This window comes from Pseudopipra pipra, chromosome 2 (genome assembly GCF_036250125.1).
Source record: "Pseudopipra pipra isolate bDixPip1 chromosome 2, bDixPip1.hap1, whole genome shotgun sequence".
NCBI classification, from domain to species: domain Eukaryota; kingdom Metazoa; phylum Chordata; class Aves; order Passeriformes; family Pipridae; genus Pseudopipra; species Pseudopipra pipra.
In genome coordinates, this window is record NC_087550.1 from 77,750,163 (window position 1) to 77,776,712 (window position 26,550).

Genomic DNA, 26,550 nt, shown 5'->3' on the forward strand with positions numbered 1-26,550 from the left:
ACATCCTTCTCTTTAAATTGGAGAGAGATGGAGCTAATGGATGGCCTAATCAGAGGGTAAGAAATTGGTGGGATGGTTGCATCCAGCTCAATATCTGGTCTGTATTGTGACCAGTGTTACTCAATATCTTCATTAGTGACACAGACCAAGGGATTGAGAGCACCCTCAGCAAATTTGCAGATGACACCAAGCTGAGTGGTGCAATTGACACAACTGAAGGATGGGATAGCATCCAGAGGGACCTGAACAAGCTCAAGAAGTGTGTCCATGGGAATCTCGAGAGGTTCAGCAAGGCCAAGTGCTGCACTTGTTGCCTGGGTTGAGGCAACTCCCAGTTTACAATGCAGGCTGAGGGATGAAGGTATTGACAACAGCCTTGCAGAGAAAGATTTAGAGGTGCTGGTGGATGAGAGGCTAGATATGAACTGGCAGTGTGTGCTTGCAGCCCAGAAAGTGAATTTTAACCTGGGCTGCATCAAAAGAAACATGACCAGCAGGTCAAAGGAGGTGATTCTGCCCCTCTGCTCCACTCTGGTGAGACCCCACCTGGAGTATCTAGCTCTGGGGCCCTCAGTATGGGAAAGACATGGACCAGTTGGAGCAGGTCCAAAGGAGGGCCACAAAAACAATCAGAGGGCTGGAGAACCTCTCCTGTGAGTAGAGGGAAACTTATAAGAAAAATGGAGAGAGGCTTTATACCAGCAGTAGTGACACTGTAGTGACACTGTAGTGACAGAACAAGAGATAACAGTTTTGAACTAAGAGAGGGCAGATTTATATCAAATATGAAGAAATGAGGGTGGTGAGGCACCAAAGGTGTCACAGGGGAACCGGTTGCCCAGAGAAGCTGTGGAGGGACCACTATTTAAACTGGTAAAGGACAGATTGGATGAGGTTCTGAGCAACCTGGTCTTGTTGAAGATGTCACTGGTCACTGCAGGAGGGTTGGGCTAGATAACCTTTAATGGTCCTTTCCAACCCAAACCATTTTATGATTCTATAGTTCATACAATTACCTTTTATATTTTAAATCAGCAATAGCTGCTTCCTTAACTCACTAAGGGATACAGAATGCTATAAGAGGAAAAATTAGGCTACAAGACACTCATAATTCGTATCCTTTAAAACATAAATCTTTTTGTACATCTGTTCACCATCTCTAAAACAAGGACAGTTCCCTCAGTAGTGTACTATAAAAAAATTCTTCTATATTAGTGAATTATCTATGTGTAACATGGAAAGGAACACAAAAACTCCTGACAAAACTGTGCCCAAGTCCATTTCTGGAAATCAGACAATAACTGCATATGACTCACTAGACAAAGCACTCTTCACTATTATTAGCAGATCCACATAGAAAACAAATCTTAACAATAAATCCAGCATGTGTATTTTTTAATAAACTGTCTGTTCACATATTAATAGATACGTTATGCAAAAATATTAAGTTCTCCAAACTTACCAAATTATGTAAATTGCGTCTAATCTGCTGCAGAACTCCAGGAAGTGTGGGTCTTAGCAGTTCCTGATAGCTTTCAGGCCATGTGCTATAGCTGTGATCTTGTTCTATATTATTAATCCACTGAAACAAAAAAGGCAGTCACTTAAAAAACACACACTGAGCACTGAGTAAAATACGTGGGCATAAATAATAATATTTTGAAGCATATGGAAAGACTGCAAAGAATAAAATGTCTTCCCTTTTTTTTTAAAATAGTAACAGAAAGTAGCTTCTAAAATTAATCTCTTTTTTTTTCCAATCAAACTGTTTTCATTTGCAGTACACATGAAACTGTTAATGGATGGAAAAGGAAAAAGGACAATTTGTACTGTGCGTAAGGATGTGAATAAAATCATTTTTTTCAAGTGTGGAAACTACTTTCACAATACAAACATCATAACAACATATCACATATATGTGTGTAACCCAGCATAACCACCTTGTAATCCAAATACAGTATTTATCTTTAACGTGCAGTAACAGCACTTTGGATATACCAAAATAACGAATCCATATGTGGCCAATTTGTCCTTCTAGTCCTTTCTGTGCAAGCCTTGGCAAGCAGAAGAGTGAAATATGGCTCTTTCAGGTAAAAATAATTTTATTTTAGTGCCTTTTTCACTGGTATATAAACTTTATAGTGAAACCTGCATATATTTTGAAAAAGGGTAAAAAGCTCAGTCATTGGTCAGTTAGAAACAAAATATTTATGTGGTCCACAATTCACTTATCATACCTGTAAACTACACTTAGAAGTCTTGCATAATAGGATGATACTACATAGTATTATGTAGCTAGCTTAATTGCTGTAAAGTCAAATCCTATTGCTGTAAGTGTGAAACTACTCTCAGATACATTTTTCTTTTCTTTTAAATATCTTATGTCTTAAAATTTTAATAAGGTATAAACTAGAGAAAATTACTCCTCAAATATATTGAAGGAATATCATCCTCAAAAACATAGTCTTAGGACTAGTATTTCAATTACACTATCAAAAAAGATAAACTATCTCATACATAGAATTATCAAATTTGTAATATTTAAATAAATAATTTTAAAATTACTTACTACTATCGAAGAGTGACGAATATCTAGTGCATAACTGTTATCTGTAGGATGTATATGCAACCTCATAAATTTACTCAGGATCTCCTCTTTGATTCCAAGTTCATGAAGGCCATGCATCACTTTTCCTTCCAGTTTAAGAGTCTCTAAGATACTTTTTCAGGAAGATAAAATACATGTCTACACAGAACTCTTGTCATGACATAAAAACTATTTTTCATACTAAAAATAACCCTCATATTAACAGTCTTAGAAATATTTTTCTTTCTATATTCTCCCACAGACTAATGTTGAAAAAATATATCAGTTAATAACACCCTAATTGTACATCTTTAACTTACTTCAAAACAGAATTACAAGAGATAATACAACTATTTTGTTGATTCACATTTGTTGTATATGAAGCAATTTTATCCATCTTTAGTAAGTCGTGGCAGGACAGCACAGCACAAGGTTTCTTGCTCTACTGTCCTGTCTGAGGCAGAAACCCAAGCTAGGGTATCCTAAGAGGAAGCTTTGCAAGTAGGCAGAGAAGCAGGCAGCACATGATAGGGACACAGATGAGCTCTAAGTCTGCATCACTGCAGAACCCTGAAAACAGCATGGAGGAAACACACAGCCACACCTCTAAAGTTTCCCAGAAAACCCAGTGGGACTCTAGAACACCTGCTACAATCTGAAAGTTCAAATCTGGGAAGGAAACAAACCCTGAAGTACTCCACTGTAGAACACAGCTTGCAAGATTTTACAAGTGCCTTCATTTCTATCCTGCTTCATTTTGAGTTTTCTCTATTCCTAAAGCTTTCTTATAAAATATGTTGAAATGAAACCTAGCACTATCATTAAAAAACACATAATTACTATGAAAGATTCAAGTCACTCCATCTCAAAACTCCGGTTGACAAAAAAAATAGGTAAAATTGCAAGCATAAATATTAAGCCCAAGAAAGTTTAAGAATCTTCATGGAAAAGAAATTAAGACACGAGTTAAAAATTGAAAATAAATAATTATAGACTGTGACAAATTAGTAGATTTACTAACAGTTTTCCAGGCCATCAAAAACAATTTTGAAGTATTCCTGTTCGTTGTCCTTGACAACATAGAAGAATGCAACAGAAGATGTTTGTGGCTTGAGTGTTTGCATAAAAGAGGCAAGTCACACCCAAAATAATTATACTATAATTGCACAAACTAGAAAAATATTTCTTATACCAAAAAGCATACTACCTTTGCATTAACAAAAGTTATTATAAAAGGTGGCCAGATACAGACTCGCAAGCATGTCAAAAGTAACCCAAGGTGTTGGATATCTAAATTTAATGCCTGCAATTTTTTTTTTTAATTTTTAAGAAACAGGGATATGAAAACATTTAATTTACTGTCAAAAGTGCTTTCCCCACCTTTTTACAGCTACTGATTGGATTCCTTCAATTTCCAAATTAATTTTACATGGTAAGTTGTAAAATTTTAAGTGAATTAGAAAAAACATCCTAGAGAAAATGCTGTTTTCAACTACTTATACAATGTTCATATTCAAAGCAAAACCACTGTAAACCAGTGTTCTCTCTACTGGAGGACATCCAGGCCCCCAAAATGCAACAGATGAGATTATCACCATGAGCACAACTTCTCCAGTATTATTAGTAATTCTGTAATCTTCAAACAAGATGTACCATCTTACCTAAAAGGATCATGAAAATCCAAGTCAATAGGAAGGCCATTTAGAAATAAATGTGCTTCTCCAGGTTGGATTCCAAGTGTTTCATGAAAATGCTAAAAGTAAAAAGTGCTGCTTACTTATTTAGGCATATGTCAACCACAAACACACATATATAAATACATACACACACATATATCCATATATTTATATCACATATCTATAAAAACTCTAAAAAAATTCTGCAAAATATACACATCAATTCTCTTCCACACAATTCCTTCTTGTATTTGAGTGTTGGAAAAAATACTGACATCATACTTTCATGAGTGCTATTTAATATATTTTGTACAAATACAAATGAAAGCAGCTGGTAATTCCCCCCAAAACAATCTACAGTGTCCCTATCTGTACAAGGCAGAAAAAAAGACACATTCTCAATGTTTGCCAACAGAAAGTGAAAATACACATACAGAAATATGTCTTGTAAATTTTTGAAAAATTCTACATATCTGTTCAGGAATGGAGAACTTACATGTGTCCTTCAGACTTCCACCTGAAAGCAGCTTTTGCAATAGCACATCATCTCTCAATTCCAAAAAAAGTGTATTCACAATTGCTTTAGGGAATTAAGAAAAACAGACAAGAAACCCAAAATCTCCTCTAACAAAGGCACCTTGGGAAAAATTAGAAAGGGATAGCATAGCATATCTTTACTTTACAAAGAAGAAAAGAGACCCACAATAAACAAATACAACGGAAGCATTTAGGGAGTAAAGTATGTGTTATCATTCTGAGAGCTCTGAGGAACTATCTGGTTCAATCTCAGGTGGCTGTATCAAGATAAGTAACAGGAGCAACAGCAGTAGTGTATCCCAACTCACCCCATAGGAATCAGATTTCTGGATCTGTCTTAATTCCCAGTAGAGGAATGGGAAGTACAAAAATATGGAAAAAAAAAGGTAAAAAAAATATTTTTACCCATTTAGCTCCCACTTGCTAAATAAAATAAGTGTGAAAAAAACATGCACTTTGAAGAAAAGCACATTTAAAGCAAGTAACTCGGGCTGCATATATTACTCCACTTATAAGCCTGTCACTGAACAAATGAGAGAAAAAAATGAGCATATATTAAAAATAGTATTATTTCTTTAAAACAGTGTGGTTACTTTCACACAGTAAAATGCAAATAAACTCAAAGCTAACTGGTTTGTGGCATTACAAGTGCAAACCCACATAAATGAGACAACAGTTTCCTTGAAGCTCCTTGTAATCCAACATACGTGCATTATTGCTCATCACTCATTGAGAAGGTACCATATTCCTTAGTATATATAAACATTTCCAAAACCCCAAGCAGAATGGAAATATGCAATAGTACCTAATACCAGTTTATGAAAGGCAGGGCTCTCCATGAAGGAAAACTGCACCTGTGATAAGTCTAACACAGAAAGAATGTTTATTTAAGTCCAATACCTGTCCTTGACTTTGAAAACCAACTTCTGAAATTTGCAAATTTCCTTCATTTTAATGGTATAACCTGAACTTCACAGTGCTTTCATTGCTTTTTTGTATGCTTATTTACAAAAGTATAATGTAATTACTTATGCTTGCTATAAAGTATCTAATGCTTTTGTGATTGGATTCTTTGTACTAGGTGTCATTGTGAAATGCTTTTTCTTGGTTTGCATGTTATCTCCGTAAAAGCCTTTTTGCCAAAATGCCTATTTTCTCACCAAATTAAAGGTAGTTATTATCATTCATGAAAATTTTTGTAGGCACATAAAAAATGGATGTCAGGGGGCTTTCAAAAACGAGGACTGTAAATGCATGGCAGTAAATTTCCTGTAGGAAAAAAAAAAACAAACTGAAAAGAGATAATTTATTAGTTTCCTAATTTATAAACCCCACTTTATTCCCAATCCTATACTCATGTAAATCACAGATTTTTTTCCTTTTTTTGTATGTCCCAGAACTTGGTACAGAAGAAGGACTTCCATCTTCCTTACAACTAATTGTTGCTTTGGATTACTCCAGTCCAAGTGTTGGACTTTGTATTTATCTTTGTGAAATCTCATGCAAACATTAAAAACCAACTAGAAGTAGTGGCTGGTGCCTGACATTTACATTTTTCCTACTACAGCTTCAATTACATGCTCTCCCAAGGTCTCACTCGACATATCCCTTCTAAGCAGCTAAAATTCACAAGTGCCTGACAATACCAAGTGCCCTTGCAGCAGGTAACACTTCCAATCATTTCACCTACATAGTTTGATCCTGAGACACAAACAAAACAGGCAGAAAAGACAAACTGAAACAGCCAGGCACACAGCCATGAGCCTCCTCTGCACCAGCCAGTCCTAGGTATACCTGGAATTTTCCTGTACTTAACAAATCCAACTTGGACTAAGGGTTAATAACAGCATTGTGCTATGAAGTGCTCTGACCACAGAGAAATCCCTCTCAATGCCACTGGACTCAAGCAGTGAACAATAAATATAAAGATGATTACAGTCTCCAGCAGTCTTACCAGTATCCTTCAGAGCTCTTACACAGATCTTGTGAGATCAGCTAGAACAGCCCTCTCACTGAAGCACCAAAATCACCATTTAGGATATGAGATCTCTTATCACTACTGAAAGCTTACTGTCATAAGCCAGACATTCATGTATACATAGATACTGAGAAAGACTGTAACTGGCTGATGTAGGTCATAAAAACACTAACTAAAATGAATGCAAGAATAATGAAAAAATTATAATTCACTGGGTATTGAAATGGGATTAAAAGTTTGTCAAATTCTTCAGTACTGCAGTAGAAAAAGATCTGAGCTGAATCACTGGATGTGTCAGGTTGGAAGGGACCACAGAGGAGGTCCAACATCCCTGCTCAAGCAGATTCATGGTAGAGCAGCACATGGCATAGGATTGCATCAAGACAGTTCTTGAATATCTCCAGTGACGGAGACTCCACAACTTTTCTGGACAATCTGTTCCAGTGCATGGTCACCCACATAGTAAAGAAGTTCTTCATCTTATTTACGTGGAACTTCCTGTGCATCAGCTTCCTCTTGTCCCATTGCTTGGCACCATCCTCTCTTGATGCCCTCTCTTCAGATACTTATAGACATTGATAAATCAGAGGTGAGACTCATGATACAATTTTGATGCTAGGCATTTGATTGTTCAGAAGCGCATCCAATTTGCCATAAAAACATTGATGGATGGAGTATTTAGGCAGCTCATACCAGAATTTAAGGCTGATAATAGTCATATAGTATTTTCTTGCTAAACTGTCAGCAAATTATTGCACTGGAAGTTGTGAGTTGTGTTTAATGAGATTTTATTTTTTTCTTTTCTCTATAGCAGCTCTTTGTCTATTTCTTGGTTAGGTATCAATTCATTACACCTAAATCATCACATGTCTTTCAACTTACAATACCTTTATTTCCTCCCGTTGCATTTCCTATTCAACTTTCATTATCTTGAGAGGGAATCATCCAGTTACACACAGCATGGGATCATATCTCTCCTGCTGTTAGACGGATGTACTGCAGCTCAAGAATGCACATTCCAAGTTATTGTGCTCAAGCAGCAGTGTTCAGGAAGTTTTCCTACTTTTATTCAACACATTTTAGTTTTCAGCTGTCAAAAGGCCTCTAGTCCTTAGACTACATGAAGGATGCAGTAGGAAATTTAAACTCAGTGTGAGAGGTGCATAAAATCCTCTTAATGTAGTTAATACAGTCATGGAATCATATGAGTGATTCAGCTCATATGTGACCATATGTGACCAACCACACAGATATCCAGTGTAATTTGTTTCAGGGCAATATATCTTTGGACAGGAAAATACAGGTGAGGCAGAAGGGAATGGATGTCCCAGTGGACATATATGCCAGACCTGTGTGGCTATCTCGGATAACCTGCAGCATCTCAAATGACATCACGAATTCAGGCTTAGGCAACTCAGTTGTGCCCCATAAAAGAAACACTGAACAAGCTAAATTGTTTTTGAAGTCCATTGACTACATCTTCATTGTCATAACAGCTTATATATATATAGCTTTGCCTAAATACATACTTCATTTCAATCCAAATTTTAAGTTACTTTTCCTAATCCTTATACTTACTAATTACCACTTTAATTCATGGTAGACCTTTACTTTTTTTTTTTTTTTCATTTTAGGGTAGAGGAGTAGTTTTTGATTAAGCAGTTGGTTTTGATTTTTGCGTTAACAGAGCTTCAATTTAAGAAGATCTCTGTGAAAACCCAAGAATCAAACGTGCACTCTGCACACAAGAAAGCTGAAGGGGTCAAGGCAGTGAAATGCTGAAATACATGAAATATCTTCTCCATATACCAGCCCCAAGTACAATCACCAAAGGACAGAAAAAGGCCTCCACAATTGTTTGCTTAACCATTTACAAGGATTTAACACTCAATCCTGTCACTATTTGGGCACGTAATACTAAGGATACTGGAAAGCCTTACATTAGTTTTGCATAGTGGAGAGCTCTAACACATTTATGTGATATTTTTGCTACAATAAAGATGACAAGCTCTTTATGAGAAGGCTTCACCAGTGCAACAGGCAGATTGTTCACTTTCCCTGTTTTGGAAGGTTGGAAGAAACTGGAAAGGCATTCCCCTGGAGATACTAGCCTTGGCAAGGCAAGAGGAAAAGGTCTGAATGGATACAAAGCAATATGACACATGAAAATGTTGCAGAAGCACAGGAGTACCATAAGTGGTTAGTCAATCTTAACACCATACAAAAATACATGTTCTGAAGATCAGGACAAGGGCAGTGCTATGGATGTTATTTCATGTGACCAGTCCTAAAAGCATGGTGGTTAACATTTAACTATAACACTCAACTTGAAAGAAAAAGTCCAACCTCCGAACACAGAATACAAGAGACATCTTGAACTCAACAAACACAAAGTGGCATCTCAGGATAAATCTCAGATCAGTCAAAATCACAGGAAAAACGGCTCCTCATGTGACACAAGGAACCAAAGATGCAGTGACTCAAGGACAAAAATAAAACCACCATCTACCATAGACAATGTTTGAAACACTTTGCAGAACAGTTGCATTTGTGATTCTGAGAGTGTGGATTCTGGAGTGTGGAAAGCTCAAAGCTAGCATGTGCTGACCACAATGTAAGCAGCAGGCCTAGATTCAGCAACAAAGCTCTAGAAAAATTAACTGATACCTATTTTGCTTTCACAGCACACGATTTGTGACTCAACACAACACTCTGTGAAAATTGTTTGGCCTTGCCTAGTTCTATAAAGCCAAAAAAGAGATGGGAAAAAATGTCATGAACAGCAGAAAGTAAACTATTTGAATTGGGCATTTAAATGTTACCTATCTAGTAACAGATTTTTAGACCAATTAACTCTTTTTCTCTCATAGCAACCATGTGAAAGTTGCTACACTAATAAAAATCTCCAAAAGCAGCAATATGATAGTAACTCAAATGTCTACTTGAAATAAAAACAAACCTTCTGATTTTCTTCTATTTCATTTCGCATTTCCTTGTCTATGGTCACTCTTGTCAGTGATCTGTTAAAATAAAATATTTGTATCACTCAACCATCACATTTTCAAAATATCATTAAATAATGTGAAATAGGTATTTTAATAAAACATCCAATGTACTTTAATAAAACATCTGTAATTGAAGAATGCTGTAATTAAATCTTAAAAAGAAGACTGATGCAGTGTCATAAATTTTGTATTTTCAAACCAAATATTGTTCCATATTACTCTAGTAAACCCAGGTTTCAAATTCAGACTAGGTTTTATTGAAGTAATATAATCAACATATGTTTTACCACTCTCAATTTTTTCTCGTTTTTTTTTTTTTTTTTTCTGGAAAATAACATGCATACAAAAAGTAAGCTGTTTGGTCATCTAAATTATTACCTAAATACAACCCATATTTGTATATTTTAGGTTACTGTTACTAACTCCATGCTACTCAACATTACAGCACAGACAGCCAAGGATTTGTCTGGATAAAGGCAAGGAAAACATGTAAAGAATGACCACTTAAAATTAGGTGAGACTTAAAAAAGAGATTCACGGATTGAGACCCTTGAAAATGTTAAGCATTCACAGTCAGTCAAAATTTTAATTTCCTTAGTCATTCTACCTTTCAAAGACAATGCATTGATTTGTCTTTTTTTACCTCTGAATGTTCTGGAAGACTATTTTATCTTCCTCTGCCACAATGTATTGTATGTCAGGCTATCTTAAGATACTTCCAGAGGCAAATTAATCTCTCCATATTTTAAGAAAACCTAAACCTGACTGTCCCAATAAATGCCAAAAAAAATATGCTAGTTGCCTATACAAGCATTTTTTTCAAAACAATTGTACATGTTTTAGCAAATTGTATGGGGCTTCAAGAAAAACTGGAATTGTCTTAAACCTGAAAGTTAACCAAGCAAACCGAGAACGCTCCTATATGAAGCCAACTTCAATACTTATGGATAACAAAGCAGTTATTTAATAATATAAATCCTCACTTCCTCCCCAAAGAAACTGATTCAGAATAGATCTTGCTAGTATACTCCACATTGCTCACAATATGTCAGAAGTAAGACATAAAATCAGTTTATTTTAAACAACTATTCAAGCTTTCCAGACAATCAGAGAGACTACTTGTTAGGAGCAAACAGTATGATTTCCAAGCTTGGTTTTAGAGAGTCCTGAATTAAATATACTTTAGGGAAAACAAAACCAGCTGATTTTTATCATGCTGAACTCGACATAAATAGTAGGTCCTGTAGCTCTCAGAAGTGATGCTTCATTCTGCACACACAGTTAAAAAAAATGCAGAGAAAAAGGACAACCATTTCCAAATGGCTCCTACTGTGAGTAGTTAGGCAGAAAAATAAAACATGAATGTGAAAAAAATGAAAAGCTGGAAAAGAGAATACAAAGCCGGTCCAATCTTAGCAAGGAAGTAAAATACCTATCAGCAAAAGGTAAGCTTTACTGATAGTTTTGGTAACAGGAAAGCAACACCCTTAGGAATTATGAAATAGCTCCTTGTCTATGCATGGCAGTTGACAATGCAGGATTCTAGCAAGATTTTACGGAGAGGGTGTGATGGTTGGTCCTGGAAAAGAACACCCTACGAATCTGAGGTAACAGAAGTACCTGTGAAAGACATCTGTTCATTTTGAATTCTGTCGTTTGTTCGATTTGTTCAGAGCTTCACAAAGTTTTTATGCAGGTTTTTCTACTTCTAGCAAGTAAATGGATACTATTTATCTTTCTACATGATGAAGAAATGTTCTAATATGACCTTAAAGTTGCAATATTCTCTATCATATAATTTTGTGCATCTTTGTTCTTGCCTGGACAAGTACATATATACATATATATATATATATACATACATATATATACATATATGTACATAGTACTGAGTATTGAAGGAAAAAAGGAAACCTTTCACATGGTCATAATGTTAACATTCATGAATGATTAATAAATAGCAAGTAACAGAACATTATAATACTTCATTATCTGTTCTTTAGGAATGCAATAATATGACAAGTATACAACAAAACAAAGATGAAAAATACCCTATAAAATGAATTATCAAAATGTCGCCATGACATATATCAGTTGTTACACTGTCTACATCTGATGACATTTTGTAAAATCTACCTCAGACTAACCTTTTCAGCTGGAAATACTGAGACACAAAATGCAGGCTGTAAATTAGAAAGTGAAAAACTTTCAGAGGAATGGTACATTATTTTTTTTATGGTCTAAGAGACTCCTCCATTTTTAAGGAACATATAATATTTAATTTTTATTTTCATAACTACAGTTCTAAAATTTTTATACAGCCTATTCAAAGCATAATTTGCAAAATTAGAAATAGTTCTTTTCACATATAAACTGTCTGAAACTGAAACAATCTTAAAATACTATTAACATAATGATCAGTTATCTATCTAAAGTGATTAAGCAATATGTCTTCATGTCTTGTTTATTCTAGTTTTTATTTTTCCAAATTAGTACTTTTGACTCATCAAGTTAAGCGTGATTACCTTATTACTGAAATCTATTCTGTGCACTGTTTTTACACAATGCCCCTTCGATTTAAGTTTGTTGCCAATGTAGGTCTACTAAATTTAAATTATTTAAATATCTGTAATCTCTCACGTTAAAAATAACATGCTAGATTACCATGTTAGAATACATGATTCCTCTTTTAATAATTTTAAAGTCTTCTTATACTTTTACCCATAAAATGTTTGAAGAGTAGGTAAATTGTGCTCTCTAATGCCACAAATACATTCCACTTCAACTCCTGTCGTGTAACAATTTAATGACTTTTTAAATCAATTATTTAAATGTCACCTAGCATACTTCAAAATGACTTTTTCCTGTCCTTTAAAGAATGGAACTTGCCTTGAAGTTCAACATTATGTACACTTCCACTATCTCCTACTGGAAAGCTGAATTTTCTGATTGATAACCTGAACGTAAACTTATATCATACTACTTCATAATAATTATGCTTCAGGCATTTTAAAAGGCATTTTGCTTCCTTGAAACAAGATGTTACAATGGTAGCTTTTCCATTACAGTGTAGATTTTCTCTAACAGACAGTCAGGGGTGACAATGAAACACTGTGATAATTAAACAAGAGTGGTAAAATGTGAAAGCACTCTGAGTTAAGAACCCTATTTAGCATCACATTTAATTCAGTATTCAGGCAAATATTGCTGATAGGATTACATGAAGAACTTACTAAGTATGAAGAAAAGCATTTCTCAATTATAATAAAATTGGCTTACAGGAAAAGTAATTTTTAATATTAGGACAGACAATATTGAGGCCACATCCATTTATTTAATATTTATCTTGATCTTCTATTCAGTAATCTCTTATGGAAGACAGATCTTCCCCAGTAAGAACGCTAACATACAGTAGCCAGGGCCCAATCTCCAAGCAATGTTGTGCTTAGAACTAATGTGTCTGGATCCCCCCTGAAATTTATTAATACAATGTTGCCTCTTCTTGCTGTGACTAGAATCTGCTAATTATTCAACAGAAATTTCCACACGAGAAAATATCAATCCAGTAAAATCCGTAAGGACTACGCATTCAACCATAAGCGCCTGAAGAATTAGCATGTCTTCATGGCATCTCCTGCATCAGATAGGAAACATTTAAGAGATCAATCATGAGCTCTCCCTGGAGTCATCTTCTACTCAATTAAATTGCCTGGGATCTATCTAGCAAGCTGTCATACATGAATAGCTGACTGCGGGATTTGGATATAAATCTGTATTACTGTCATTAAATTCAAATGCAAACATGAAAACAGTTTTTGAAAAACAAGTTTAAGTATCATACCTGGCTCTTATTGGGAAGTTCTGAGCAATGTCTTTCATTACCTTTAAAGCATCATAAACAGGGGTAGACATAACTCGAGCAGCTGCTTGAAAACTAAGATCTGGCATAGGGGGAAATAAAAAACAAGATCACTGGAAATATCACTCTCAATCATTACTGCCTACAATCAGAAAACTGTTCTATATAAACACTCACTATTAACATATTTTATGTTTCAATCAATGATTCAGCAAGAAGTAACATTATTAAGGTTGAAAAGATGGTCACTTGAAAGTTGGAATATTAAATTCAGGATTTTCTACAGAATTCTGTTTAACTTTCTTGAACATACACATTGCACGTGTAATTTCTAAATTTACAGAAACACACTGAAACAAACCCAGACCATTCATCACACAGTATTATGGTGTTATCACAAGGGTATCTCACACTCAAACCTAGATACAAACCAACCCACAGAAAACCAGAACTGCAGTAAAGAGTAAGATTTTTCCAGCTCCAGGACTTAACAAGATTTTCAGAGAACACATATATTTAACATAGAAAGTTGCACTGAACACGTGAATAGTACAGTTTTCAGAAGTAACAGCAATTTCACAGAAAGAAAATGGAGACTCATGAAAGGTCAATCTGTCAAATATCAGGTTCTCCTAAGTGTCCAGCACAATTTTTAAAGGGATTTCATTTTTCTCTATATGCTTTTTCTCAGAATGAAGTAAATTTTCAGATTTCAGAACAGTTTAAAATTCATTTGTCTATGCATTAAAAAAACAATGATGGAATTCAGTTAGCTGTCTCTGGCGTCTAACTTGAGTGTGGCAAATTTTGGCACATTAAGAATAGGGAAAATCCAATTTTGGTACCAGTGAGGTAAGACAATAATATACCAGGTGCTTCCATGTACCTTGGATACAGTCTGCTTAACTACCTCAGGGCAATAATGCTTCTTCCTCCTAATTTGCTAGTTAAGACACCTGAGCAGAAACTGAAAGCCTTGGATTATTGAGTTTGAGGAAAGCTGATGCCACATACTGTAAAAATTGCTGGGCAGAAAATAATTGAGGATGCTGCCTACTAAAACTTTGCACCAACTTTTCAAAGTAATTAGGAATTAAAACAAAAAAAAAAAGAAGGCTGAAGGAAAGTAAATAACATACACTCTTAGTTTAGCCTGATAAAGTATACCTTGGCTGCAAAAAAAGGTGAGAGGTGGAATGTTAACTTGGTATTTCTTAATACTTATTAAAAAAAAGTATAAAAACAGATTGCTCTTTTAAAAAGTACATTTCGGATCCCTTTCAACAGGCACATAACTTGTCATCAGGTGAAGCAACACCCAGTTGCTGCTGTTACTACAGATAGTGATGTCTTACCCGTGGTGAACTTAAGAGCACATGCTTAAAATCCTTCACAAATTGTTAGTAAATTCCATTTTATGCTGAACAGCTAGAGTACGAATAGTCAAACTGAGGCCAACTGACATCTTTTGACATTCTTGGTTATCTCTGGTTGGGGTTGTCACTTACCAACCTACCCTTGCAGCACCTTGACACAGCTGAGAGTGCAGTGTAAGGCACCTTGGGGAAAATGTACTTACTAATTACTTATCTAAAATACAAAAGCTCTTGAAAGACAACTCTTGAATGGTGTTTAGGTTCATTTATAAATAGAAGTATGCCCTATAGCTGAAGTAGTTTTGCTTAAATTTAGTTAAATTTTTACTTGGAAGCTAATTAAAGGAAATCAGAGAGAAGCTGAGCCATTAATTCAGCCAGTATAATTAGTCATTAAGAATGAACTAAAGAAAGCACCCTGTCATGTCAGCAGTAAGAGTATCAAAACAAGTGCACCATAAAAACTGGGGGCTGGAGACCCCCTGTCTAAGAAGACCCTGAATTACAGCCACTACAACTAAACAAACAGCATCACAAAGCTTAACTACTTTCAACACTAAGAACTGGTTTCTTGGGGGTTAGCACCAATTTCATGTTTTATTTATACAGCCATGACACCACAGAAAAGACCACCACTAAATAAAGACCTTGTACTGGCTTTCGAATGTGTATGTTAAAGGGATCGAAGTTTCACTTCTTCTGCTTTAACATCAACTGAGTGGTATTCACTAATGTAAACAAAATTAAATAGTCAAAAAGAGTAGTTTCTATTTACTTGCAAAGTAGGTTTCTCAGGAGAACTTAAAAGCAGTGTTTTTCAATTGTTTTTTATTCTGGACAAAGATAAATCCAGTAGCTGAAGTTCACACATAGAAGACTGCAAGTGAAATACAATTATCACAAATACCTAATATCAGACTGGACACTGCTAGCAAGCTCCATAACACCAGGGTCCCAAAAAGAAACTAAAGCTCACCCTCCTTCACTGCAGTAGTATGAAGGCAAATCATTTTTGATCAGGTTGCCCTCTGAAATTCAAGAATGTAACAGGAAAAATTTTGTTGCCTAAACTTAAGTGTCATGACATTTTAGGGACCTGTATTAGAGTGGTTTATAATTTCATTCAAGCTACAGAATGTCCTGCAGGTCATCAACACAGAAGCTGTTTAGAAATCAACTTATACAGATTTGTTGATTTGTTCTCCTTTTCTTCAGGAAAGCTTTTAAAAGCATGTTCTTTCATTTGATGTTACATTAAAAAAATGTATCAATGTGAACTCCAGTACACTGATAAAAGTTAGAATTTATGAATTAAACAAACTGTCTTTAACATGTATTTCATCCTGACACACAAAAAAAAATTGAAACTAAATTTAATACTCAAGATTACACATCAGGAAAAAAACCAGGCATTTTATAAAATTACTTCTCTATCTTATAAAATTCCTTCAATGTTTCTTTATTTTCTACATAGAAGATACCAATACATGCCTTTTAAATACTTAATGTAATACAGCCTTTTTATGAAACTGTGTCTCTTTTTAAAAGATGCTTTTATTGTAATGTTAATACATCAACATAACAAAGGAAAATTAAATAGAGTATTGTGTTAGACCAGAAAAAAATACAATACATACCCTGTAGCTCCCAAACCTTCAGTGGTTCCATGTTGTTAGTAGTTTCAATTAGATGTTTTTTAAACTTTTTCAGGTTATTTTTCAGATCAGGATATATCTGTCTACAATAAAACATTTTCCTTTTAACAAAGGCAGAATCAATTACATCCATCAACGTTTGCTTTCACCCACAATATTGCTCACAGCTAATACTGTATCTTTAGGGTAACAATCAAGAATGAAAACTTGAATTCATTCTTTAAAAAAAAAAAAAAAGATTTGTGGTAAGAAAAGGTGATTACTGAGGACTAAAAATCAGTTAATTAGAGTCTTAAGAGTAGAATCGTTTAGGTTGGAACAGACCTCTAAGATCATCAGAGCATCAAGTCTGACCATTAACCCAACCCTGCCAAGTCCACTATTAAACCATGTTCCTCAGTGCCACATCTACCCAGGGATGGAGACTCAACCACTTCTCCAGGCAGCTTTTCCCAATGCCTAACAACCCTCTCCATGAGGAAATTCTTACTAAATACAAGGAGTTCAATTGTTTTGTAGTGATCTGCCTCAAAACCTGCCACATAAATTCTGATGGAATAAATGAACTCAAAGATTAAACAGTATCAACACACAATACAGGTAACTGTGTAGTTTGTTTATTATAGCATAATGTATACCTAACTGTATATTAAATGTACTATACATTGACTGTAACTGTATGCAGAGTTTGTGGCATTACTTAGAAAAGATAAAGGCAAGACAACGTTGAGAACATCTGTTATAAATTAACATCGCTGACAAAATCAAGCTACTGAGCACACAAATCACTAGTCTGACCTGAAGAAGAGCATGGTACCCAAAAGCTTAGCTCTTTGTTTTGAAAAGATAATAGGGTAGTGTAAAGAAGTTCTGAGGGCAAACACTTCAGCCTGCTACGAGATATCCTTGAACAATCTCCATTAGATTTCTAAAGATTTTATGTCTTCTGCTTCCATTCATAACTATTTCACAGCTGAGAAAACTATAGTGTTTAGCATGGGTATACCTGAGGGACAATTTACAGACTGAAATATCTATTTCACCTCCTGTATGAAACGGAGAAGAAAAAAAAAAAGAGTCTAGAGACAATGTCGAAAAGTCTGAAGAATTATCTGACAGCTTCACAAACCAGTCACAGTGCAACATCAAGAAAGTAAGTATAGCTAAACCTATCAGAATCCAAGAAGAAAAAAGCTCAGATAAAGATATGACATAAGCATTTGGTATGACCTGCTGTGGAAGGTCTCTAATAACCAGGTGAAACAAGGGAGCCTGCAGATCTAGATGCACTTCTAACTCAATCTGTTTAAAAAAGGTAGGAAAGGGGATGGGCTCTCAAGAATTTAGACAGAATTAGATACTCTGAACTCTGAGACTCACAGCTTAGTGACAATTATCTACAACCAAGTTTACTTTTTGCTTTCAGTGGTAAGAGACAGAATGACACCAGAGAAGACCCACAGTCTTGGTGTTTTTCCTGAATTAAAAACAATTCATGATTCTCTGCATGGATCTGTTACAGGAAAAGGGAAGCACTTTGGATGACTGAAACCATGAAATGTATCCGCAACTGAGGACTGGAAGGAGCCCTCAATAGGGTAACATTCCATTCCATCTAACAGACTGAATTGAATTCTGTTCCTGCTGGAACAGAACACAAATTCACCAACTCCACAGTAAGATATCTATAATAAGCACATCTTCCACAATATATCACTCCTATGAAATTAACTACTATCCTTCTTAAAAAGACCTTATGTAGCTACAGCACATGGATTTGTGTTCATTGTGCAACTATTTGCATTTTAAAAACCAACATTTTGATTCTAAGTATCTTACCAATATGAAAACATGGTGTTCTAAGTTTTTGTGACTGCTATCCAGACAGATTTTATTTTTACTTTAAAAAGTTTACTGTATAGGTTCACAGAGAATTAGAAAACTACAAGGAATAAATTGGAATTCACAGAATAAACAACAGTTGCATCTTTACATTCAGAAGACATACCCCAGAAAAAAATCAGTATTTTCACCCAATAAAAAAATTTCCAACATAAATCTTACGTCTTCTATTAAAAAAAAATTATTAAAAAATTGGTTTGGGTTCCAGAAAAAAATGCAAACATTTAGTTAAAACTTGTATCAACTCACTTTAATTTGCCAAAGAGAAATCCTTGGACATCACTTTCCTCTTCCTCTTCCTCATCTTCCTCTTCTTTTGTCTCATTTGCTCCTGAACACATAGCACATGTAGACAACATAAGCCAAGAAAGTCACCGTTCTGTTATGTTCTTATGAATTATAAAGCAGTTAACAGAAACACACAATCAGAAAGTTGTCATTCCCAGACGTAATTTTAATTAGATTTATATTTACACATTTTGGCATCAGAATTAATTACTTTACAAAACTTCACAACATCCAAATTAATTTTTAAATATGATTCATCCAATGGTAACATTTTTTATATAAATGAAATTGATATAGTTAAACAGTTCACTTCCCAAAACAGCCATTTCTCAGTTTTATTAAGTGATAAGATATTACTCTTATCAGCCAACTACTACCAAATTTACGCTTGAAAAGCCTGATGACTTTTAAGCGCATGAATCTCCAGCTGGAATTTGATGTAAGTCAGAGATCAGTTTCTTTACCTTTAAAAGGTTAAACTATTTTTTGACATGACTCAAAGGTTTTTAAACCTGAGTCTTACCAAAGAGAGTTAACTTTCATTATATCTTGTAAACGTCCATGCAAAGCAATTTCTCTGTGTCAACATGCTATAGCTACCACTTCCTGTGGTTACTGCCTCATTTCAACATGTAATATACACTGCTCCCAATGCTATGACACAACACATCTTTCCTACAGGAGATTGTGAAAATATTTCCACATAAATTCAGGAAAAAACCCCTCACCCCTGAAACACTAATGGGTAGATACTGTAGTCACCAGCATATGAGAGATGCCAACAAATATGAAGTAATTTAAGGAGAAAGATTAAGCAATTTTAAACTTACTGAAAGAAGACTGGGTTATGTTTTGAAGATTCAGAGAAAACAACAATTAGAGCTTAGATAATAAACTGTATCCTAAGCACAGATCTTTACAAATGTTCTCATGTATTTTGATGTCTTAGTTCCTAATACCTGAGATTTCCTTCTGTAGAAAGAAATTAAGCATAGCCTTCAAAACATTAATGACTGAAGATTGTACGAACCGAAGATGATAACACATTTCAATCGTATCTCCAATGAGATATCAATAAATTAAAAAAGCACATACCTTTAACCTGCGTGTCATCTACTGCTTTATATTCTGTACTCTTTATTGCAAGTTCCACACTATATCCAGATAAATACATTTTCCTGGAACCTGGTTTCTGCTTGACGATATTATTTTAACAGAAGAAAAAATATAAGTTAAAAAGGTATTCATAGGAGATTAACAATATATAATACTGTAACTTTAAAATTTTATGATAGACATTACTTAAATTCATCTTTCAATTCAAAGTACAAGGCATATTGAGAGTCCACTGAGAAGGCCTGTAACAGAATGTGACAATCTCCTTTACCTCCTGCAGATCACAGAAAGGCTGTGTCAAAATTGTAGTCCCTTCACATAATACTCAAGAAGGACTAGAACAGGAAGAGCTCATAGCACCGTATACAACTATCGATACTTCACAATTCACATTTTAAACTGCTATGAATTTCTTTCTAATGTTGCCAGACCTTCAGCATGTTAGGAAGCAATTCTCTATTTTTGCATCAGACTGATTCTTTTAAAAAGTTTTGAGAAAACAGTTAATCAATTTCTGCAAGGCATATTAAGACAACGTATTAAGAGTATCACTGCTAAAATCAAGTTGCCACTTTGTTAGAAACAAATAAGTACTTCTAACTTGGGAGTGGAAGTTCGAAATTCAATACTGTAATTACACAGAGAATATCTGTATCTGAAAATGTGCCCTAATTTGCCCCAAATGGAAATGCCCTTTCCAAAATGCATTTTGCACACGCACAGCAGCAATTTCTTAAAAGCCTTTCAGCTTTAGCTTGCAATTTCTAAGAATCATTCTGTACTGAGAATCCTCCAACCCACAAGTGAAAACCCAGCAGGGCTGGGGGTTTTCTCTGTCCATCCTCTAAGCAAATCTCAGTGCAGAGAGAGCACTGCACTCTGTAAGTAGTCTAGGTGATATTGGCAAAAAAAAAAAAGACAGCAGAGAGACCGTACCTCTTCTGTACTCAATGCTCCCTCTTCTGGTATTTAATGTAAAAAAGGAGGGAGGATCCGTCTCAGTGGGAACCAAAGAATAAAAATGGAGGTTGTGAGGAAGAAAGGAAAGGGGACAGAGATCTGAAGAGAGAAAAACTGCAGGCAGGAAGACAACACACGTTTGGGGGGACCATGGTGCATAAGCCAGGCAGAGCAATGAGACATTTAATATGCAAGTAGGCATTTAATTGAAATAAAAGAGCATAAAAGAACAAAGTTCGGTAAGAACTATAACCCACACAACTTACAATTCAAGACTGGCATCCTCAAATTCTCTATTTCATTACTATGAGCAAACAATTCAAAGTCATCCGCAAACTACGTAGCTCATCTCCCTGAAATGTCTGGTCTACACGAATCACAGCAAGCTCTCACTTCATCAGGTTATTCTCATATTTGTCACACTATTTAAGAGCTGTTCTTTGAATATAAATTACAAAAGCCTTCCAAAACCAAAACTGGGGACAATACAGTTCCATGTACTGGTATTTTATCTGCTTTGTTTCAGGGAGAAGAGTAAGTTAAGGAAAGAATTCAGAAACATTATGTTTCAAATACTGACACTGTGGAATGCAAACATCAAAAAAACTAGTCAATGACACTGACCGTGATAGCCCACACTGCTGTACTACAATGAACATACGAGATCATATTGAGCATTTATAAAAACATAAGTATAATTAATAATGTTTCAACTTCATTTTCTGTTCTGCTTTCCATTTTTCTAGCTCTTGCTATTATAATGTTCAGTCTGCTATACCAAAATTCACCCAAGATCTTTCTATGGTGTACTAAATCCAGACATAAAACCAAAAAAGAGGTATTTCAAGATCAATCAGTGATGCAAATAGTGCTTGCATGCAAGATTAGATAATATTATCATGCTTTCCCAGCTTCAAAATTTGTATTAAGTGAATCACTTCACCTAGAAAGTTTTAAAATTAGAGCATATATTGCACATCATGTAGGCAAATGCAAAAATAAATGCAGAAAATGTGTTTTGTCAAAAAGCAAGCAAAACAAAGACAGAATACTAACAGTTTACTGAAACATTGCTGATTTGAATTACACACCTGAACATAATGCCGGAGAACATAAACAATTTCCTCCTTTTGTGCCTTCTCAGATAAAATCTTGTGGAATTTGGCAAAGTCTTTTGTACCCATTTCTGCATACAGAACAACCACTGGGCCATCCTCTTTGACAGCTGGGAATTTATGGTCTCCTTTAAAAAGATATGGCCTGGGTCTGGTTTTAAAACAAATACTTGTGATATTACATAGTCAGAAAATAAATTAAAACAGTGGCAATTTTTCTACTTCATAATTGAAAAAAACAGTGAAGGCTTTTATGCTAAAAGTATACAAGCCATGTTAAAATCATCACAAAATAATCATGATTGCTCACAGATGAACCTAGAACACCAAATTCACAAATTAAAATTATTTATAGTTGATGCTGACTTTTCAGTTTATTATACTTTAATATATTTTATCAAATTACCACACAAAGCAAATGAAAAGCATAGCACTTGGAGATTTTGTGCAATAATCAGTAACAGCTTGAAGCTTTTAATTTGAATGATTCATTACATCTATTAGAAATGTACAGAGCAATCAGCGAGTAACAGAGTAGCACAGGGATATTCTGTGACATTTGAGAAAGCTGCTAACACACACGGAAACTAACTTGGGTTATACTACTTTAACACCATCAAGCTCTCTTAATTTAGCTAATTTTGCAAATTTTGACTGCCTGCCTACCCTCCTCACTGAAAACCGTGACTAGAAAAGTTATACTGCAATGATTTCTTAGATGACTAAAAACATCTTTTGAATAAAACCTGGGAAAGATGGAGAAGTAACAGAGGATATCACTGACCAATATACTCAAGGTGGTAATTATGGATGAGCACATTTCTTTTCAAAGCCTTTGCACAGCCACATTTGAAAGTTATGAAACTTTAATCCAAAACACAATAAATTTGTGTAGTAGACACTCACTGAAAAGTCATACTAGAAAGGTGTGAGCAGAACTCCATACACACCAGTTTCTGTGATGCAAAGCTTAGGAATATCTTCAATGTAAGAATCACAGAATAACATGCACTACAAAGGACCTTTGGAGGTAATCTGCTGCAAACTCTCACTCAAAGCAGGGACAATTTGTATCAGGTTACTCAGGGCCTTAACATCCTATGTAAGTTCTGCAGGTATGCAACTACAGACTTCATTTGTAAGGCAGAAATAAAAGGAGGGGCCAAGTTCGAGAATTAACTTCGGCGTGTGGCCATGTGTCACAGAAATATCAGGCAAGCTTTGCCACTGCTATCACTGGATGAGGCTGACCAAGCAGGTGTCACCTGGGAGTCTAAAACAACTCCTGAATGAGTAAGCTCGGTTCAAGAACTGACCCAGATCTGCCCCAGTGAAAGCATTATATACAGGATGTGCCTTGTGCAACTTCCTTCTCATATCCAGAGAGACAAGAACTGTCACAGTCACTTTTAAGAGTGGAAAACCTAAAAGTTTCACTTTTCTTAACTAGCCTTAACCACCTTAACTAAGGTGGTTACCAAGTGCTGCCATGACCTTCTTGAGCACTGACAGACTCAAAGAAACGTTTCATATGCTAATAAACATGCTTCACTAAAAAATTAAGTGCTGCAGTGAAATAACACTGCATAGAGCTACCCTAATGACCTTGGATAGGAGAATTGAAGTGTTCAACCCTTGTAAATCCAAGATAAGCCTCTGTTCTCTGTTTCTCTTCAACACTGAATAGTAGTGCGAAGGAATTGATTCTCTTGCTCTTAGAGCTGAAAGCTAATTAATTTCCTGCCATAAGAGATTCTCATAAGAAGGTTGCCTGAAAAGCAAGGAAGAACAGCTGGGCTGACAAAAAATAGATAAAAAAAATTACATGGATGTGGAGTTCAGCACTTGCTAATCAGTCACTAGGATAGTACAGGCAACTATATGCTTGCCTAGACAGTTGCCAGGACAGGATGCAGAAGGAACACGATAGCAGAGAGCAGACGCATGTACTGACAAACCTAAGGCACTGACTGTTTTGAACAAAATGTGACTCCAATTAATGCTTCTTCTCTTAGCAGCAACATCCCCAGCGGTCTTAGTATTGTGTTTTAGACAGTTTGCAAGATAAGAAATCTCATTTAACCACATGTCCTTCGACAGAGCCCTTGAGCAGCCCACTGCACTTTCACACAAAATACTCCCTATTAGAGCCAAGCAGTCCATTGCAACACAGCTGAAAGTGTAACAGGCAAAATCACAGTAGCTGCTACATAAAGGACTGTGTGAAGCAAAACCCTGACTTTGACAGGCAGAATATTTGGGCTCTCCTGGATCCAAAGAGCCTGAGACTTCCTGAATCTTGAGTTGAGCTGATGGATCCACATATAACTATGCTGCAGTCTCTTCTTTCTCTTCCAGAGAGATTTGAAGCTATCAATCCAATATATAACTGGATATTGACATATCGATATCAAATTAGAATATTTCTAGTGTCCTCATCCAAATGTGAACTTTAGGACACAACTGAAAGCATAGCTTAAACTGGCCTGGCTTAAGTAGAAGAGTCATGACAGACAGAAAATGAAACACGACAGAAAATAGTTTGAAATACAAAGAAATCAATAAATCATAATGATCTCTCTTCATACAGGATAGATAAAAAGAATGACTGGTTTAGAGGAACCAACAGCAAGATGGCACACTGTCTTATATATCATTTGTTCACCATATAGAAAAGAAAGAACAGGAGCACAGCCTTATCTCTATCACCTAGGCTAAACATGTCCTGCCGAAGTGAAAAGCATCTTCTAAGCAGAGTACAAATGAAAATAATAGTGGAAACGATTACCTGAATATGTGAAGGTGAATGTGTTTTTCTCAAAGTCTAGCTCCAGGAACTCTAAATATTTGAGTGACACAACTACTTTTGGGGTGGAGAGGAGATGAAATTTATCAAGATTTTGTCCCTGCAACTCTAAAGGTTGTAATGTGACTGGTGCATGCAAAACTACCAAAAATACAAGACCAATCAATCAGAAAAAACTTCAATTTTGTTGCACATTCCTAAAGTTAATGATTTTCAGAAGTCTAACTCTCTCACTTCTGAATAATTCAGGATTCTATTATTTAGTACTGTGATTTTCCAGAATCTTGTAAATTTGGGAATAGTATCTCCAGAATGGAGAACGTGCTGAATCCAGTTAGCTGCTTTAAAAGATAATTATATTCAGACACTGTAATAAAATGTTAAGGTCTTACGATGCTTTAATGTATGATCACATTTGTACTATATTTTGGCTTTTATCTAAGAAAGTAAGAGACATTTGTTAGTAGACCATAATAGTTAAAAATGGGACATAGTAAAATAGACAATTGACTGTTTTTTCAAAAACCTCGGCTATTGAATAAGTGAAAGACAATGATTTAGCAGGTTGTAATTGAATCAATAGACTTAGAATATACCATAAATCACATATGGGGAAGACAAAATTGTTCTCAGAAGCAACTAACCACAAAGAGACAAGTTTAGAGGTTTTCAGTTTTTTTCCCCCACAATTTATATTTGACAGAAAGTAAAATCCAAGAAATATACCCTACTAAATCATCTTTCAGCTCTGCCTATCTTCATGAAGTGGCTGAGGGTATGGGCACTAATGTATATTATGGTGACCTTGGGCACTGCAGGAAAAAAAAACTCAAAGAAAAAAATGTTATACACAGGTCTTGAAAAAACACAAATTAATTCTTTTTTTTTTTTTTTAAACAGAGATTAAATATTATGCTTTCATTATTTTGTTACTGTTATTTTGATAGGTTCTGCACATTTTAGTTCACAGGCCAAATTAATTCTGGGCTGATGCCCAGACTCCAGAAAGGCTTGATAAGTGCAAAGTCTAGCACAAGGTGAGGAAAGGTTATGCCAGCTGAGGCAGACTTCTCTTCCACTCCTGTGCCAAGCCCTTGCAATCTAGAAAACCTCAAGTGCAGCGGCGCTGACGACGTAGAAAGGTCTGTCAGGAGAGTACTGTCTCAGACACATGAAACTGTAAGTTTGTACAGAAAGTACACAGGAACTTAAACTTGACTATTCTGTATAAAAAAAACCAAAAAACCCTGAAGAAATACAAAATTATCCATGTGATTAGATGAGCAAAGCTCTATGATTTTATTTTAAAACCCTACTTCAATTCATAATTGATTAATTCTCTTAACATGAAGCGTTTAAACTATTTCAAAATCAAAAGTAAGTCTTTTAAAATAACATATACTTTAAAAGGGTATGACTTTAAAGATCTAGTAAACTGGGCTTTATGAGCTTGGCATAAAATTTCAAAGTACTATGACTTTACATGCAATAATACATTTTCCTCTTTAGTAACCTATTTTTCCTCTTAAATCATTACATTTACCTCTTAGTAGCCTTCTTCAGCAGCTTTTTTATTTCATTAGTCTTACAGGTGTGCTTCCCATGGATAACCACAAATGCACTGCAGCCTTCTGGTGGAGGTTCATCAGCTGCAATCTAATATTTCAACAATTACACTCAACCAGAACAC

General features: G+C 35.3%; 1 protein-coding gene and 1 long non-coding RNA gene across 9 annotated transcripts in view; one reads left to right on the forward strand and one right to left on the reverse strand.

The window, feature by feature from the left end:
• The window catches only part of UGGT2 (UDP-glucose glycoprotein glucosyltransferase 2), an 83,596-nt gene that overhangs the window by 46,916 nt on the left and 10,130 nt on the right, over nucleotides 1-26,550 (reverse strand). For 4 of the 8 annotated variants that reach the window (XM_064646011.1, XM_064646016.1, XM_064646015.1 and 1 more), the window contains 11 exons: nucleotides 26,404-26,516; nucleotides 22,031-22,205; nucleotides 19,959-20,058; nucleotides 18,825-18,906; nucleotides 16,656-16,756; nucleotides 13,625-13,724; nucleotides 11,931-11,966; nucleotides 9,738-9,798; nucleotides 4,249-4,340; nucleotides 2,570-2,720; nucleotides 1,463-1,582 (listed from right to left, as the gene is read on the reverse strand). In XM_064646011.1, coding sequence (XP_064502081.1) covers nucleotides 1,463-1,582; nucleotides 2,570-2,720; nucleotides 4,249-4,340; nucleotides 9,738-9,798; nucleotides 11,931-11,966; nucleotides 13,625-13,724; nucleotides 16,656-16,756; nucleotides 18,825-18,906; nucleotides 19,959-20,058; nucleotides 22,031-22,205; nucleotides 26,404-26,516 — 1,131 coding nt within the window. The other 4 variants (XM_064646012.1, XM_064646014.1, XM_064646013.1 and 1 more) reach the window with 4 other exon arrangements.
• On the forward strand, nucleotides 5,856-6,329 carry LOC135409893 (uncharacterized). Its single transcript, XR_010428411.1, has 2 exons — nucleotides 5,856-6,060; nucleotides 6,198-6,329. It is a non-coding gene; the product is annotated as an uncharacterized LOC135409893 (long non-coding RNA).